At 36.3% G+C, this 18853-nt stretch overlaps 1 protein-coding gene across 1 annotated transcript in view; it reads left to right on the top strand.

The window, feature by feature from the left end:
* The first annotated feature begins 3643 nt into the window (after positions 1 to 3643).
* The window catches only part of LOC143648531 (multidrug resistance-associated protein 1-like), a 93376-nt gene continuing 78166 nt past the window's right edge, over positions 3644 to 18853 (top strand). Inside the window, exons 1-4 of the mRNA XM_077118720.1 lie at positions 3644 to 3845; positions 8938 to 8999; positions 15768 to 15915; positions 16559 to 16701. Of these exons, the coding sequence (XP_076974835.1) occupies positions 3774 to 3845; positions 8938 to 8999; positions 15768 to 15915; positions 16559 to 16701 (425 nt within the window). The 5' untranslated portion in view covers positions 3644 to 3773. The remainder of the gene's footprint in view (positions 3846 to 8937; positions 9000 to 15767; positions 15916 to 16558; positions 16702 to 18853) is intronic.

Consider the following 18853-nt stretch of genomic DNA (forward strand, 5'->3'; position numbering starts at 1 on the left):
ATTTATGAAAATATCATGAGTTATTTTAAATTAATTAATAAATGAATGATTAAAATTTTTAATTTCTAATATGATAAATATCAATAGATAAACATTTAATAAAAAAACCTGTTTGGGTCCTTAATAATCTTTAAGAACTGGCAAACTTTTTGGACTCAGGGCCACTATATGGTCTTAAGGACAATGAGACTTTCTGTTAAAAATTTGGTATTTGTATAGGACAAAGTACCATGCAGCAATCAGGAACAAGTAATGAGGGCTGCATATTCTAACATGGGTAGATCCACAACAAACAATGTTGATTTAAAAATAAATGAGAGGGACGGAACTCCAAGTGACCTTATAGCAAAGTGCCACTTGTATACATTTTTAAAACACACAAAACAGTATCATATATTTTTCAAGATTAAACAAATATCTGAATAAATGTATAAATGTTGGATTAGAAAGATATGCATTAATTACTCCAGATAAATGACTTATGGTAGGGGAAATAATTAAGTAGGGAAATTAAAATAAAGTAAAAGTGAAATAAAATAGTAGCCTTTCACAAAATGATAATGGTAGTGTAACATCAACTCAATTTTTTAGACCAAGGTCAAAATTGAGAACAACAAAAATAACATCTTCCTAACCCCAGCCTTCCCAAAATATAACTTGGAACCACCTTGAAGAAAGAATTCTTCCTCCTCTGCTCTGGTGACAACTGTATGCTAAGCTAGCTGTGGGAAACACGCAGCTCTTTCTTTCAGCCTTATGTCTAATAAGCCTCAGGGATACTGACTTGTTCTGAACAGGAGAATCTTCTCAAAAAGAAAGGGTGAATTTCCAGCATGAAGAAGTTAAAATTATCATCGCCCAGATATCCCTGGAGATTGAGAGAATGATTAAATGAGAGGAAAGAGGTGCAATGGAGAAATTCAGATTTAACAAATGTTTATGACCACTGACTCATTATATAGACATTTCTTTTCAGTTTCTAGTATATTAGAACAGGTAGAAGGAAGTACTGGAAATTGTTGGCCTGTAATCCAGTAGCCCTGATCTTTGATAGTTATATAGTAAAAAAAAAAAAGGTCAGTTTCCCATATTTGCATGGATCTATTTCTGGATGTCTTGTTCTGTCTCATTGGTATCTATCTCTGGCAATACTACACTGTCTTTGTTATCTTACTTTACTGTAAGTCTTTCAATTGGGGAGAATGCAATGCTGGGGGTCAACAAGGGAGGGTTGGGAATAAGGGGTATGGAGTATTTGGGGTTTTCTGTTTACTTTTCATTTCTTTTTCTTGAGTAAAGGAAATGCTCTAAGATTGATATGATGAACGGTGCATTCGTGGTGATGAATGCACAACCATGTGATGACACTGTGAACCACTGATTGTGTACTTTGAATGAGTTGTATGTTATATGAATATGTATATATATATAAATTACATTTGAAAGAAAGGAAAGAAAGGGTGAGCTGCAATGCCTGCAAGGCTTTTGAAGCATTACACAATCCCTAAAAGGGCAATAAGAACCATCACAATGAACCTTTTAAAACAGCTGAAAAAAATTCTAATAATGTGGCATAAAGTATATTCCATCCATTATTAAAGCCCTGTGTACTTTTTATCCTCCTCTCTGTGATTTTCTTTGTGGTAGAAAAGGAAGTATTTCACAATTCAGAAAGCATGAGAATCTGAGTCATAATGCTAACTCCATGGTAAGGTTTCCTTATGTGAGTGTTGTTTTTGTTTTGTGTTTTTTATTCCCTAGGTAGTTCTGAATATTTCACCAATTTTCTTTAATCATAAAAACTATGATTCTCCCAAACTCTCATGCCTTCCCTCTCATTAGCAGTTCTTATCTTTTACCAACTCAAAATGGAGAAATGACATTAAAATATAATTTTGTGGGACTCACAGAGATTTCCCCCCTTTGCCTGAGACGTCATTTTAGTTCAACACACCTATAACCCTCTTGAATTTTTCTACTTAATAACCTCAGGAATTTCTCCCGTCTTCCTCAACCAAGGAGCTTGGTGTCTTTATAGAGATTAGTAACTGTAGAATTCTTTCTGCTTTTAGTTGCTAAACCAGCCTTTCATAAGGGGATTGATTCTAAGAGGAGGAAGGTAGAAAAATGTTGGGTTTCTAAACTGAGCTATTTTTAGTCCTCCTTTTCTTCAGGGCTTCATCCTTTATGGCAAACTTCCAAAGTTCCTTCTTGCCCTGCAACTATCAAAAAAGCAAAAACTATCAAAAAAGCCAAAGTCACCTCTCCTCTCGAAAAGGTTGTCTTTTCCTCATGGAATCCATACAGTGGGTGGTTTAAAATTGCAGATAGGGAGAGGGCCCCCAGGCTGAGGCTGATGAATATGAGATTCATCCCTAATTGGCAATTGGGTTTGTAGGAGGTTCTGATAGAAAATGAGATAAAATTTCTAATTCCTGAGTCCCAACCTCAATTCTTCACAGACTCGATTATTTTATATTTAAATCTACAACTTCATTTTCACATTGGGCCAACAAATATGGTCATAAAGATAGCCAGAAACACAAGTAAAAAGTGTTCTAAATATTCCCCAGGAATTTAATTCTATGCATTACTGGCTGCTCTGAGTTTCATGCAGAAGTTGTCAGGTTCTTCACAGTTTGACAGATTCTTGGCCCAGACCTAAACTTGCACAGATACTCATCTTTTGGCCCCTTTTGTACGGGATTCTCATAACTCTAAATCTTTTACATCTACTTCCAACACCAATTCCGAGAAACAAACAGAATGTTTCTTGGTCTTAAATCACAATACCCATCCTTTTAAGCCCACCACATTTCCTTAACTTCATTCCCAGTATTCAAAATTCCTAAAATTATCTTCTCCTCCGTTGCTTCTGGTCCTAAGCGAATTGAAACAAAGCGCTTCATCTGACCCATGGCACACGTCACCTGGCCTGCATCAAATAACTGGTTGGTTACACCAGTTCTTCCTATACAAGGAGTGAAGTTTCTCACTATTTATTACAAACCATAGTGGTATCCCTTGATTTTCACATCCCCTATATATTATATGTCACTTTTAGTTGTTTGTTAATAGTAATTACTATGAAGCTTTTCATTTCATTTCTTGTTTTATAATAGAGTTGGGGTAAAATTTAGGTTCAAAGATATATTTATATGTAGATTATTAAAACTAAGAGAACTTCATTTCTTTTTATTCTGAAAGCCATTACAGTAAAATTCATTCTGCAAAATTCTACCGCAATTTGTTGTCCTTAACACTTCCCTGTGAGGGACAGCTGTTAACATTCTGCTTGCAAACATACGTCACCCCAAAGGGGGGGTGGGGGTGGGTAACGATTTTTGTGCTTCTGGACTGGAAGAAAACAGGTTTTCTAACTGAACAACCCGGCAAATAGACAAGCCCAAAACCAGTGACTTGAGGGCAAACTTCTTACAAGTTCCTTAAGACCCTACAGGCGATCTCTCCTCCTTCTGATCCCTCCCCGTCCATCTTTCGCTTGCCCTCTCCTTCTCCTTCTCCTCCCCCTCCTCTCGCCCCACCCCTTTCCCTCTCTCCGCCCCCCCTCTCCCCCCCCCCCCCCCCCCCCCCCGGTTCAGTCCAGCCTCGCGGGGCGGGGAGGGCACAGCGCTCGGGACGGCCGCTGACACTGCCCGGGCAGAGCGCGCGTCCTCCGGCCTTCCGGGCGCAGGGCTGACGGTGTCCTGCCGAGGGAGGCGACAGCCGCGGCACCTCTCTCCGCCTCGGGTTGCCTGGCGCCTCGGAGGACCATGTTTTCCAGCCAGCGGAGGTGGAGCGGAAGTGGCTCCTACGGGCGGGTGCCCGGGGGGCTCGAGGCGCAGGTAAAGCTCACCCGTGCTGGCGGGAGAGGCGGGACCGGTCTTTGGCTGCTCCAGGGGACGTGCGGTGGGGGACCGCTGACACTGCAGACCCTGAAACTTGAGCAGCTGGCTTGGAGCCTTGTTTTAATAGTAATATCACACACACACACACACACACAGACGTACGTGTACACACCCCGACACACTCTCTCCCTCTTTCCCTTTCTCTCTCTTTACTCTCTCTCTCATTCTCTCCCCCCACTACATCTGACTCTCCCCCTTTCTGCCCTTTCTTCTCTCCCTCTTTCATAGTCGTGAGAGCTGAGCTTAGTACCCAGGATGGTTTGAAACCCGAGCTATTACTGTCGTGAGTTGTGGCCAAAGAGAGAAAGAGACATATTTGCTTGAAGGGATAACTTCCTGTAAACAGAAGCATCCATTTGAGAGGAGAGTGAATTGACTGGAGTTCGCTGGAGGGGTAGAAATGGGGATGGAATTTTACAGCCAGTGGGTGAGCCCACTAAAATTGCTAGTGCGATTTTGGGGTAAATAAATACTCCGGGTGTTAGTTGACATGGGTATGGGACACAGGTCTGAGCCCAGCCCAGAAACTGCAGACTGTTAACTACTTCACGCTGGCTCATAATAGCACGTGCTTCTTCCAGTGTAGGAGTCATGTGTTCCAGGAAAGTTCCTGCAGCTTTTAGGAACAGTTTTCCTAACTTTAGTGACATTTGTTTCACTTATCACTACACAGGACATTGGCTTAGAAATAATCCTTAACACAAGTAGTTCTGTGTTAAGGGATCTTGTTATAATTCCAGCTTTGGTTCTTTTGTTAGTAACTCAAAATATTAAATGGATATCACAGCTATTTCTCTGATCACATAAAAGGAAACTAAACATTTCTTTGAAAATTAAAATAGATTATATAGAAAGTAGTCTTTTAAAAACTACAGAACTATGGAGGGCAAATAAACATATGGAAAACGTGAAAAAGCTCCATCCAACAGGGCAATATGACTTTTGCTTTACATTAGAAATGACACTTAATACAAACGAAGTAGTTTAATATCATTCATAGGGCTGCAAAGGTGGCCAAAAGCAGTATATTATAAACTTGGGAAGTTATAAATCTCCCAGTTTTTTTGTGCAAAACTCCAGTCTGCTTTTCCTCTAGGATTTATCTGTTTCTTTCCTTCACGACTATTATTCAACCCACTTCCTTCCCATCCTACCCTTACTAATCATTACATTTTCTCAAATATTTAAATCTTGTACATTTGTTTCTGGTGATTTTGTACATAGGTACTTATTTATATTTGTTCCATTACATTTTAGTTTTCCTGAGATGCTCTATTTACATGCAGCATGGGCATATCATAGAATCAATTCTGTGTTATCCATGCTGGCAGGTGATATCCCAAAGAGTGGATGATGCTGTAATCAATTAATTTGCTTAAGTATGTGCTTCTGCTGCTGAAGGCTTCAAAGTATATCAAAAACCTTGTATAGTTACATTTCATGGTTGAGACTTTGAAGTTTTCATAGAATAACTCTTAGGGGAAAATCCCTACCCTATAAGCTAAGTACATGACTTTCTGATTTAGGTTCTAGGTCTGGTATAAAAATTTTAATATAGAATGTTTTTAAATATTTCTTGTTGGTAGTGAAAACCATCTATTCATTCCTTGACTCATTGATTCATTGAATGATTAATTCATTCATTCATCCAAAACGTGTTTATAGTGAGGTAGGTCCTGGGCTAAAATTGAACATACAAAGATAAATCAAATATAGTTCCTGTCTTCCAGGGGTGCCGAGTCTAGCAGGGTACAAGCCCTTGTCAGCAAATGATTATACAGTTGGGTAAGAATGAGGATAACTTCAGTGAAGGCAGATCTGAAGGAACCCTTATGTCTCCGCAGGAGAAAGCGTTGATATTTTCATGGTAACACAAAACAGGTATTGGAGCATTGGGGTTGGCTAGGGGCTGGGGAGAAGAAATTAGCTGAATGGAATTAAAGCACAAGCAAAGAGCCAAAAGTAAGTGAGCGGGGGAAAAGTCTCTCTTAAGGAGCAGAAAATGATGTGGAATAGGTACAGTATGGAGTTATGACTGGAAGATGGAATGAACTTACTTGATTAGAATTCAGTCTCAACATTTCTTAGTTGGAGGTTCTCGGACATATTTTTAAATCTCTGGGTTTTAGTTTCCTCATCTGTAAAATGGAGATGATAAATATGGTTCCACCACAAAGATATGCTATATTTGATAAGATAATATAGTTAGTGCAGAAACTGGCATGTAATAAGTGATTAAGAAACATGAGCGCTTTTTGACTTCTAGATGTTTTCCCTTGTCCATTGTCCTGTACTTCTCTTCTTTCCCAACTATTCTCAGAAATCTTAGAACTTCACATAGAAGGAATTTCACATAGAAGTTCCCAAAGATGTGATATATAAGATATATATCATTAAATATTAAATGTAGCATATTATATATTAAATTTTAATATTTTAAATATTACATATTAAATGTAGCAATCAGTCACACAAACCATATCCTGGTGAGGCCACATCTCAAGTTTGACCCCGAGGAAAACTGAAAGCAGCACATTTCACTAAGTCCTGGACCCTCATGGCCTAAGTACTTCCTACTTCTCTCCCATAATCTAAAAATAAAAAGAGCTCCATTCAATGAAAATTGCCCTTAAGTCTATAATGTTAAGCTCTATTTATTGAATGCCTGCTATATGCCCAGTGTTAGATAAGTACAGTAAATGATGACAAGACTTAGAAAACGTAAGTCTGTATTCTGTTTTCGTGGTGGGCTTGGAGAGATAGAGAAACTGAGGAATTCATTTGAAGTTAACTTGTACAGCCTAGAAGTGCTTGCTGTCAGAGTAACAACAGAGTGAGTTAAAAGGATTGGAAAAGATTTAATAGAGAAGATGGGACTGAATTAGAAAATTGAAAGATACTCTTAGAATTGTCACCTTATAAATAATAAGCTCAGGGAGACCCATGATATGAATTCAGAATTTACCTATTTATGCATTCTTGATGCTCAGTAAGGATGAATTAACTTCACCAGAATTTTTTACCTGGCTGCTGGTCCTCCTGGAAGGTAAACTATGCCTGGATTTTACTGTAATAAATGTATTATAAGATGCCTGGTCTGCATCTAAGGCTATTTACCTGAGGACTCAAAAGTCTCATGAGACGCTTTCTTCTAGAAAGTGGACGTAGAGGAGATGTTGAATACTGAATTCTTAGGCTGCTAAAGTAACTGTATCCAGTACTCTTGCTATTTAGCAATCCACCCCAAAACTTGAAACAACTGTTTTATTTAACTCATGATTCTGTGGATCATCTGGGTGGTCATTCAGTTTGGATCAGCTTGGCTGACTGATTCCTGTTGGCTCTTTCATGCATTCACAATTTCATTTCATGCATTCACAAGGTTGACTTGTGGCTGGATAATCTAGGATCATCTTACTAATATGTCTGGCAGTGTTTAAGCTGTTGACCAGGGTGACGGGCTGTCAGATGGTGAATATCCAGTTCTCGTTGTGGTCTCTCATCCTCCAGCTGGCTGCCTCAGGCTCATTCACCTAGTGCGCGCAGGCTTCCAAACACAGCAAGGGTAGGAAGCTTCAAGGTTTAGGATTGGAGCTCTCAGCGTCACTCCTGCTGTATTTTCATGATGAGAAAAAGACAAGGCCAACCTAGATTCAAGGAGTGGAAAAGTAGATTCTACATTTGATGGGAGGAGCTGCAAAGAATAATGGCCATTTGAAGTCTACCACAGAAAAACTTATGTTTTGGAATTAAGATCCTTTCATTGGTGGCAAATTAAAATCTAGTACAATATCAAATAGGTACCTCCCTCTGAATTTGAACTGATGATTTAAAAATATGCCTTCCTGGTTAATTAGACATGTTTCAAGACGTTTCCCCCAATAATTTTTGCACTTATTTACCAAATAATATATTTCACAATAATAATGGTGGCAATATCATAGCTAACATATGTGAGTGCTTGTTTTGTGCCAACAGTGTGATAAATGTTTTGCATTCATGGTTGTATTTAATTCTCATGGTAATCCTATGAGGATAGATACTATTTTGGTAAACTATGTGTCCCTTAAGTATATTATATTGTTATTGTGCATTATATTATTTTCTATAACTCAGAGAATAGTTTTAGAGTTGGATATCATGGTTTTTCCTCCATACTTAGCACATTTTGCTAATAGGATGAATTTTTTTTCACTTACTCCTTCTAGGTTTATAATAAAAATTATGGTAAACATTTTATGTTTGAGTTTGGAATCAGAACTGGGTTTGAAAAGATCATTGCAAAAAGTTGTTAAATGTGAAACAATTTGTAAGAGTCACATTTAACTTGGCACTCAATACCTTCTAAAATACCAAGGAATTGATGCTGACTCTAAAAAAAATGTAAAATGATCATTGATTGAGGGCCTCCATTTTAAAATTCATATTCTCTTGATTGAAACCGTGGAATAAATGGAAAGAGCTTTATAATTCCAGAAAACAAAATGTAATTGTGATAACTATGTAATTATATATTTATACAACAATATATATATATATTTGCATACAGAAATAAACTAAGTACCAATTATATTAACTTTTTCAGTTTTAAAGAAAAAAGGCAAAATGTCTTTGGCAATTAAATTTAAAAACCTAAATTATGTATGCATATGTATGTCTCATATATACTGTAATAATTTTATTAACTCCATAAATAGCCTTTAATGCTAATAAGTTTAAGGAACTGTACTAAGATATATATATTTTATAGAGTAATAGTAATTTTAGAAGTGATTTTCCTTCCCAACGTGGTTTAATGCTATCTAAACAGAGTTCTGATGTTCAAAGGAATCTCAAAATTCATCTGGCCCGACCGCTATCCAAGGACTTATCTACTTGGCTGTATTCCTTAAGGATTATGCTATCTGTATAGTTTTAATTGTTAGAATAAATTCTTTCATATTTACTTTTTCACCTGCTGATGAAGCTATCTCAAATGTAAATGACCAGAATTTACTTCATACATGAATTGTTGTGTTTTTCTTTTTAGAAATGTAGTCCAGAGAAAAATGCTTCATTCTTCAGTAAAGTGACGTATTCCTGGTTTAGCAGGTAGGAAATTTACTAATTTGTTTTTTGCACACCATGCTGAGGAAGATTATAAGCAAGCAATGCCTAAATGTCATTTTTTTAGTCTCAGCATGAATATGTTTGCAAAGTGACTTTGTGGAAGATTTTTCCCCTCATATCATTTATTACAAACAGATCACAAATGATAACACACTAAACAATTCCATAGATAGGAGCATACTAATAATCTTCCTATATGGCTATCTCTTTATTGGGTTTGTACCCCTGGTAGCACTAAGAAGGGGCAGAATAATGAGCATTTTTTTTTCAGCGTGTCTGCTACCCACTGCTTTATATGTCTAATCTCATTTAATTCTTCTCCCACACCCTGTGAGATAGATATTATCAGGCCCATTTATAGATGAGAAAATGGAAGTTCACAGCAAAGAGATAACTAATTCACTAATACCTTGGTAGGAATGTACTGAGTTGCTGTTAGAAGCTAGTTCATTTGGCATCTGTTCCAACACAGCACTTAAAGAGCTTGGGTTGGCACAGCCCCAAGCCCAGAGAACACGCTAGGCACAGAGTTAGGCATAGATTTTATTGGGACTTAGAAACAGGAGAAAATATATCCAGGTGGTGGCCATCCAGACAATGGAAGTCAGTGCCTTGCAAAAGGGCAGGGAGTGCCAGGGACAGCTTATACAGGTTTAGGCAAAGCCATTCCATAGGGAATGAGGACAGAGTTTCAGCAAGGTCTTGTGATACAGGGGTCTAAAAGTTTGTTGTCAACAATGACCAAGGGATGGGAGTTTTAATGCTTTGTTTATAATACAAGAGGTCTGACGACCTTTAACTTCTGCCCTGGTTATTGTAGGCAGCTATGTGTAGTAAGTTATTCTCAGTATGGAGGGGTGGGGGCATGGGCCCTGGGTCTCCACAGGTGTACGTTTCGTGATTTTTCCCCTATGTCATTCTATCTTATACTAGGAATGCTCTCTTATATATCCTACTTACATATATGCTACTATGAAAAAAAAGCAGAAGTCGAGTGGTATTACCACAGCTGTTGATTATTTAGGTCATATATTCTAGATTATCCCACAACAATAATTCATCCATAATGTATAATGAGGCTCAGAGATTCATTAGAAATATCTAGTGTAAGTCTTGACATTAACATAGGAATTAAATCATAGTAAGTAGGAAGAGTTGACGTTTTCTAATTTTATAGATTCAGAAGCTTTCTTTAGAAGTGTCTTTTTTCCCCATAACAGAAAGTTTTTGCTATGTATAACTAATTTATCTTCTTAACTTTGTGCCTCTTATTCTGTACTGTGTAGAAACAAAATTGCCCAATTTAATCTCCAGCTATCTTCTCAAAAATAGATAAATCCTTAAAGAAAGAGAGAAAAACAAAGAAGGTTGATTTTGTACATGTCTGACGCTGTGCTGTCCTTTAAAAATGCAGAGATAAATGAACTCATCCCTGCCTCCCAGAATATATAGTAGAATCAGAAGATTAAAAAGTAGGCAATCAGTTACCACAAAAAGGCAAAAGATGGCATAAACACAGTAGACATTTGGACACGAATTTCCGGGAGATTCATCTAACAAAGCTTGTTCAATTAGGGGACATTTCACAAGGGATTCATTCTTTAACACAGCATTTTAAGATGCATAGGAGTGAACCAGGTAGCATTCCAGGCTAAGCAACATCCTTTGTGAAAAGGAGATGAGATAATTGACCCCTCCCATGATGAGCAGTATTGGGAGTTGCAGGAAATTCAGCCAGAGAGAGAGTTCAGGAAGAGTCCTCCCAGGATATCCTGAAGGCAAAGAGAAACCACTGAAGAATTTTAAACTGGGGAGTTTGCATTTTGGAAAATCACTTTTGTAGTTCTGTAGATTTGATATATAGAAGGGGAAATAGAAGCAGGAAGAGTGATTGGGAGGTTCTGGTATCCTACAAGAGATATCATCACAGTGTGAACAAGGGTTATGATAAAGAAGATGAGGAGGACTTCACAGATTTAACATCTATTTAGAAGATGGTGTTGGTTGGATGAGAAAGTTGAGGAACTGATAAAAGTCCAGGGTAACTCTTAGTTTCTATTTCAGATAACTATGAAGATTAAGTTTGGTGGAAGATTATGGTTTCATACTGGGTGTGATTGAGTTTTAGGTGCCTGTGAAGCATCTCCATGAATAATAAGTAACCAGTGTTTGGATAAGTGACTCTTAGGTTTAGGATTAAAACTCTGCCAATGGTTATGGATTGGAGAGGCAATTATTATAGGTCAGTGGTTAAAGCCATAATATGAAGTAAAGGACCCAGAAAGAGAGCCATTGAATAGGATGAACAAATGGAACATTGGGAACACCCAGTATTTAAAGGGCAAAAGAGCAGGAATCTACAATGGAAGTTAAGGAAAGACATTTAGAATTTAAGTGGGAAGCCAGTAGCGGGGTTGAAAGCTAAGGAAAGATAAATTTCCGGGAGGGAGAAGAACAAAATGGTCAATAGGGCCAGATACCCAAAAGGGTAAATTACAACAAGAACTGAATATTCTGTATTCTGATTTGGCAATGTAAAGATCACTGGTGATGTTTATGAAAGCAGTTTAAGTAGAGAGCTTATATACTTGGGGAGCAAATACTTCAACAGAAGGAGTTGAATTTTGGTAAGAATTCCAAGTTACATAAATTTCAGTGAGGTTTATCTCACTTAAGGAAGTTGGCAGAAAATTTACATCATTGGATAACATGGTTACCACTCTACATAAAAGAAGTGGTTAGAGAGAAATGTTGTAAAGTGGGCTATTTGCAGAAAATGATTTTGATTTTTCATATTCCAATGTATATATATATATCAATATATTTTTTTTTTTTTTTTTTTTTTTTTTAAAGGAAAGACAGAGAGAAGGAAGGAAGGATAGAAGGAAGGAAGGAAGGAAGAAAGGGAAACATCTTTAAACATTTTCTTGTTTTTATTGTATTTTGTTTCTTTGTTTTTGTTACATGGGCTGGGGCCGGGAATCGAACCGAGGTCCTCCGGCATAGCAGGCAAGCACTTTGCCTGCTGAGCCACCGCGGCCCGCCCTATATCAATATATTTTTAAAACCTAGATTGTATTTCATCCATAGTTGCAAAAGTCTCTGTCATATTTGAAATTTTTTCAGTCAATTTTAAGTCACAGCATATCATACTAGGTAGATAATATAATTAATATTAATTTTAAGTAAATTTAATTTTTAAATTATTATTATCTATAAAAAGTATATATAGATGTTATACAGTACATACAAGCAACATTTTAGGAGACCTAAAGTAAGACACTGAATTAAACTAAATTGGAAAATAAGGCACATAGCATTTTTAAAATGGGTATGTAATATCTTGAAGTCCATATATTAAAGCAATCAAACTAACAGACCATAAATGTTGAAAATCACATATATTTTCTCTTCTGATTTCACATCTCAGAACTGAATAGAAAATATTTTCATAGTGTGTTGTTATCTGAATTCCTTGGCATGGTTATAATTTTATTTTTTATCTGGTGATTAAACAATTACAATTGAAACATGTCTATTGTTTAAGAGAATGCCCCTTTGAAGACAATGGTTAATTGTGCTTTCAGATATGTTCTTCCAAATGTAGAATAAAGTCAGATATGATTTCCAAGGCACAATTCAAGTGTCCATTGTTATATGAATAATTCAACTAAAAGTACTTGATGATACAAATAATCAAGAAATTATGTGCTTTTAAGTCTGAGGTAGTTGCTGTCTAAATCATTTGGATTATCAAATTGTCACCAAGCCTTTATTAGTTTATATAATCTGTCATCAGTACACAATAATCATGGTCATAGAATAATCCCCTTGACATGGAAGGAAAAATCTAAATAATTTTTTGTAGGTCACAGTTGAGTCATTATCTTAACCAAGGATGTACTATTTAATATTTCTTACCTTTTACTGACTGTTCCATCCCAGGATTTTTGGACAGACTTATTTTATTTAACCATAACACAATCATCTCTTCCAGAAATGTTTACGAAGGCAATTAACAGTAACATAATTGGTAATGCTACTATATAACCACACTTACCAAGTATTCAAATATTACTCATTTACAAAACCTATATTTGATCCCTTATTTTTGTGTTGGCTTTTACAGGATCATCACCTTATCTTTCTAGCCAACTGCCACTGTTTTGCTTCTCTCTTCACATCATTTGAATGAGATATCACATCATTTGAACACACTTGTTCAAAACTTTCTCTAAAGATTAAAAACAGAGTAGAAGTATGATGTCTGCCTTTGGTTAAGTTAGCACTGGTTTATGTCACAGTTACAAAAATATTTCCAGTCTCTGTAGTTACTGGTATTTAATGACCTGTAAAAATAGAAAGTTAAGACCAGCTCTGACTACCTTAGAGAGTTATGAGGATCATATTCATTTAATAGAAGCAAATGTCTTTTGTAGAGAAGTTCCATCTAAAATATATAAAATGCACGTAGAAACCTTGTTACTGCTTTAGGAATAAGGTCCACAAGATTATGAGACCCAGGGCATGTTACATTTCACTCACTGGGAGGATCAACTGTTGGCTCAAACAGTTGCAAAAACTGTTGCTTTCCCAAAGCTACCTTAATATTTGATTAAAAGAAACACACCATCCTCTTTTTCCAGATGCTCATGTGGGAAGGTAAGACACGTCAGTGTTACAGGATATTTATCTGCCAGAAAAGAACAAAAGATGAGAAGGGAGCACGCACCTTGGAAAAGGAAAGTCACAGTAGTTAAATAACCAAGCCATGCGAATCATAATGAATTCAATTTGTGTCACTTTCAGATGCTGCTTTATTTGGAAACTCAGCATAAAAGCCAAAGGTCACTTATCCCTGTGAACCAAAACCGCTGAGTTTTGCACAGTTCTAACTCAGAATACTGAGGCAGTAAATGTTATTAAAAATGTTCTGTGAAAATCATTGCAATCTTGTTTTGAAAATGAATATTTATTTTATGGAATAGAACAGAAGGGCAATATGCATGAAAATAGTTTATTGCTTAATATGTTTTTAAAAGGGCATTGCAAGAAAATGTCCAGTGTATTTGAGCCAACAGATATATAATTACTGTAAGTCCTTTCTTATTCCATTTAAGTGTTTTTGTTAAATATGAATTGTGGCATGGTCTTCAGTATTATAATACAAGTAATATTGAATCTGATGGAGATTCTGTTTACCGTAGTGTTTAAATTCATTCCAGGCTCTATTGACTGGACTAATAACAATGAAAGCAGTCCCAATTTGGAGTAGTATCATGCTATTATATGGTCTCTTGGGCTGATGATGTACTTTCTAATGAAAAAGAGCTGAGACTACAGAGCAGGAAGGCCCGTGTTTAAATATGGATTTAATATTGTACTGAACGTGTCATGTAACTAAGCTCATATAGTTCAGAATATATCTCAACTATATCACATTGGATTGTGTTTGGTTTCACATAACAGAACATCTAGTAAATAATTGTATGAACAAATAGGTATTTATTTTCTTATGTCATTGGTAAGAAGACTAGAAATAGGCTACTATTGGCTTCAAAAATTTTTATAGAGAACCCAGACTTTTTCTGTCTTTCCACCACCCCGTCATTTTTATTTGGGTTTTTGCCCATGGTGATAAAGTTGGCTTCTTTATTTTAAAGTACCATGCCTTCAGTCCAGTTAGAGGGGAGAAGGACAGGGAAGGAAAAGGCAGGCAAAACTTTTTCTCTTTGTGAAGAATTTTGCACCTTCATTTGTAAAAGAAAGTTCTCCCCAGCAGATTTATGTTTAGTTATCAGCCAGAATTGTTTTATTTTATAATTATATTATTAAGCCAAAGCAAAAGAGATTACCACAACTGGTTTACACCAGTCATAATTCGTATCTCTATAGCTGGGGTAAGGGCTTACTCTGAGTTCAAAGTATTTTCAGCTGAATAAATGTTAGATTTTTGTTAGCAGGAAGAGGGAGGGGCTGTAGGGTAACTGCAATCTACTGCCTGCTACAACAGTTCACCTGATATAACTAGGATAACCATGTATCTTAGTTTGTTTGCGACAGTCCCAGTTCAGACCCATTTTTCTTGTATAATTATTCATAATGTCCCCTTGGACAGGCCATTTGAGTCGAGGGGAGTTGAAACTCTAAGAGGCCAGTAGAAACTTGCCATGTTTCTTAAGACATCAGCTTGGAAATGGCACTGTCACACTGACACATATTCTGCAGGTCAAAGTAAGTAATATGGCCAAGGTCAGAATTTATGGGGAAGGGACAGGTATTCCACATCCAGTGGGAGGATCTATAAAACCAAGTGGCAAAGCGTATGTAAAGGGGGAAGCTGCAGATGCAGAGAGTGGATGCATTTGTCCTCTGAAATAAGCCTAAAAGCAAACCTGGGTTCTGGGTGGTTGGGTGAGTACCTTTCCATGGAAATTAGCTATTTAAATTTCAGTGGGGGAGGTAGGAAAGGTGGGTGCTATGTGCCCTAAATAGAAGATGAGTAAATGAAGTTTGTGTTTCACTGAATGATAGATTTCTAAAGAGCCCTTTTAAGAACTGCAAATGATTATTTCTCATTATTGAACTTCAGGGTAAAATTGTTTAGTTTTTCAAGCACAGAATTGAATCATTGTATCTTGAGCAAGAAAATAATTTATAAATCAAGGAATGGAATAAATGCATGCAAGCATTATTTGTTATCTGATTGTTAGTTTTGCTAAATTATTTATCTTACTCTTTCACTTTTAGAGTAATTATTTTAGGCTATAAGAAACCTTTGGAAAGAGAAGATCTTTTTGAGCTAAATGAAAGTGATTCTTCCTACACCGTGTGTCCTATTTTTGAAAAACAGTGGAGGAGGGAAGTTTTAAGGAATCAAGAGAGGCAAAAAGTAAAGGTAATTATTAAAACCTCAGTAATTAATTGCTATATAAAACAGGATAAAGCTTTTTCCAAATATGAAATACTATTATTATTGTTATTAGTACTACTAGGGATATAGAAATAATAGGGATATAGAAAATCCCTAAACTATGCAAAATAGCAACTCTTTTCCATAAACACAGGTGATTATTTAATGTAGCAATTTTCTGTTATCAAGTTTTCAGCATCCTTTCCCTTTAATGTTCAAGAACAAACATATTAACATTTTATTTATCTATGTGTATATGTATATGTATATACATATGTAGCTACACATATTCTTTAATCTCAAAAAGAAAATATAATTTGAAAATATAAAGTATATATTATTTCTTTTTTATATTAATGAAACAGCTTCAAAATTTATGAAAGTGATAAAATATAAATTTATCTTATTTCTTGCCTCATTTGTGCCATGTGGTATCAGTAACACCATAGTGTAGCTTGGAGACATACGCTACCAGTGATGAGGGCCATATTTTCAAGTTTAACAGAATTTATTCCTTTGTTCTTCCCTTATCATCTTTGGAGTGCATGAAGTTATGGTTAGTTTGTTTTTCATTTTTATTTCTCTTACTTCAATTTTTTTCTTTTTTCCATTTTCTTTTATCGTATAGGCTTCCTTTGGTAAAAAGGCACATACCAGGAAACCATCTCTACTTTATGCATTGTGTAGCACCTTCAAGTTTGTCCTGATTCAAGTTGCTTTATTCAAAGTGATTGCTGATATTTTATCCTTTACTAGCCCACTCATAATGAAGTAAGTTGAAGTCTTACTTTCTTTCTCCTCACAGGTAAATGATAAGCAAACGTTTCACTATAAAAGTTCTGCTCAAAAACAGTAGGTGATATCCTTATTACAAATTTTATTTAGGATATGGGTGTTCTATCAGATTTGCCTGCATCACAACTGTAAATTATGATAAATCTCATCAGCATTTATTCAAGCTGATGATGAACTAGGCACTATTCAAAGTCTTTATATTGTAATCTCTATATTAATTATATATATAAGGTTAAGTTATAATACAGTAATAACATTAATGTATCTTTATATTATTTATCTTCTTTAGCATTTATAAGGATCCTATTATTATAATACACTTATTATTATAATGCAGAAATGGAGACAGGTTAAATAATTCTTTCAAGTCCACACAGCTAGAACATGGTAGAGTTATGATTTAAGATAGTCTGACTTAAATATATATTTAAAAAATGCTATCATAGTTACCATCACTATTTTTCTTAGCTGTGCTGTTTAGGGAATTGAATGTTAACTACCGATGAAATGAAAAACACACACATACACATATGTATAGTTAAAAGATTGGAAGCATTTCTGTGATCATTATCTGCAAGAGTTTATGGCCAGTCAATAAAATTGAGCCCTTAACTATGTGATGCTTTTTCCAAGGAGACATTACCTTACCTCTATTGTTATATGAAGAAAACACACAAGGAACCATACTTTTCAAAACTGACCTGTGATTTATGTTTTCAGAATTGAATATGTTTCTAAGTTGAGTTTTCAAAAATGGCATAGGGTGGGCCATGGTGGCTCAGCAGACAGTGTTCTCGCCTGCCATGCCGGAGACCCGGGTTCGATTCCTGGTGACTGCCCCTGTAAAAAAAAAAAAGCATAATTAATCCTGAGCTACCTGAACCTCAGATAAGACCCAGAAATGTATTCATTCAATATTCATGAGCCTCTACTACATGCCAAACACTGTTTTCATGGACTGTGGGAAATAGAGCAAACTTCAAAACAAAGTCCTTATTCTCATAGCACTTAGAGGGGAGTGATAAATAATAAACAAATGGATAAATGTAGGCTATATTAAGTAACAATACTGATTGTCTAAAGGGAAAAAGTAAAGCAAGGTTAGAGGAATAGGGAATGCTAGTATAGGAGATGAGAAGTTGCTGTTTTTATAGGGTATAATTAGGGAGGCCCTTGGTGATAAGGTAGCATTTGACCAAAGTCCTGAGGGAAGCTAGGGAAAAGGGGAAAGAGCCAAGAAGATATCTATTTCAGTTAGCAGAAGAAGCAGGAGGGCCAAAGGCCACGAGGCTGGAATGTCCTTGATATTTTCAAAGAACCTCAAGTTGATAAGGCAGGCTGTAGTAGAGGGACTGAGAGGGTATGTGATAACATTGAGGACAGAATACTGAGACAGATCTTGAAGGACTGAGTAGAATATGCTGAGGTTATTGGCTTTTATTCTGCATTAGAAAGGAAATCTTTGGAGAATTTTGATCAGTGAATGTTAGGAGCCCTCTGACTGCTATGTGGAGAATAAAGTAAAGAGGAACAAGAGAGGAAGAAGGAGTACTAGTCCTAAAACAATTGCATTAATCCAGGCAAAAATCAATGGTGGCTTCAACTAGGGTGTAGCAGTGAAGCTGGTAAGTGGTCAGATTCTGGAATCAACAGAATTTACTGATGGATTGAACGCGGTTGAGAGAGAAAGAGAAGAGTCAGGGATGTTCCAGAAATTTTTACTTCAGTAAACAAGGCAAATGAGTTGCCATTTACTGAAATAGAGATGTCTCAGGAAAGAGTAGGGAGTGGAGTTTGCTTTTGGGCTCACCAAATTGGAATCATTTGTTAGTCCTTATGCAGAAAAGAGGTAAGATAGCAGGTCTGCATACTTAAAAGGTGGGCAGTGGCTAGCATCTGGGAACTACGATATTGGGAGTGTTCCCATCATTCCCTGACTGATAACAATGGTTTCCTATGCCTAAGCAGTTAGTACAGACAATCTGGTATATGCTAAACAGAGAGCCCAGGCATGGCAATTCAGTGTTTCTGTGTTCTTCTAAAATTTGCAATCTATGGGACTAGAGGATTTCCAATGTAGGATTATAGGTTGAAGAATTGTCTTCCCAATTTTGTGGCACATACTGCC

This window comes from Tamandua tetradactyla, chromosome 10, assembly GCF_023851605.1.
Source record: "Tamandua tetradactyla isolate mTamTet1 chromosome 10, mTamTet1.pri, whole genome shotgun sequence".
Taxonomy (NCBI): domain Eukaryota; kingdom Metazoa; phylum Chordata; class Mammalia; order Pilosa; family Myrmecophagidae; genus Tamandua; species Tamandua tetradactyla.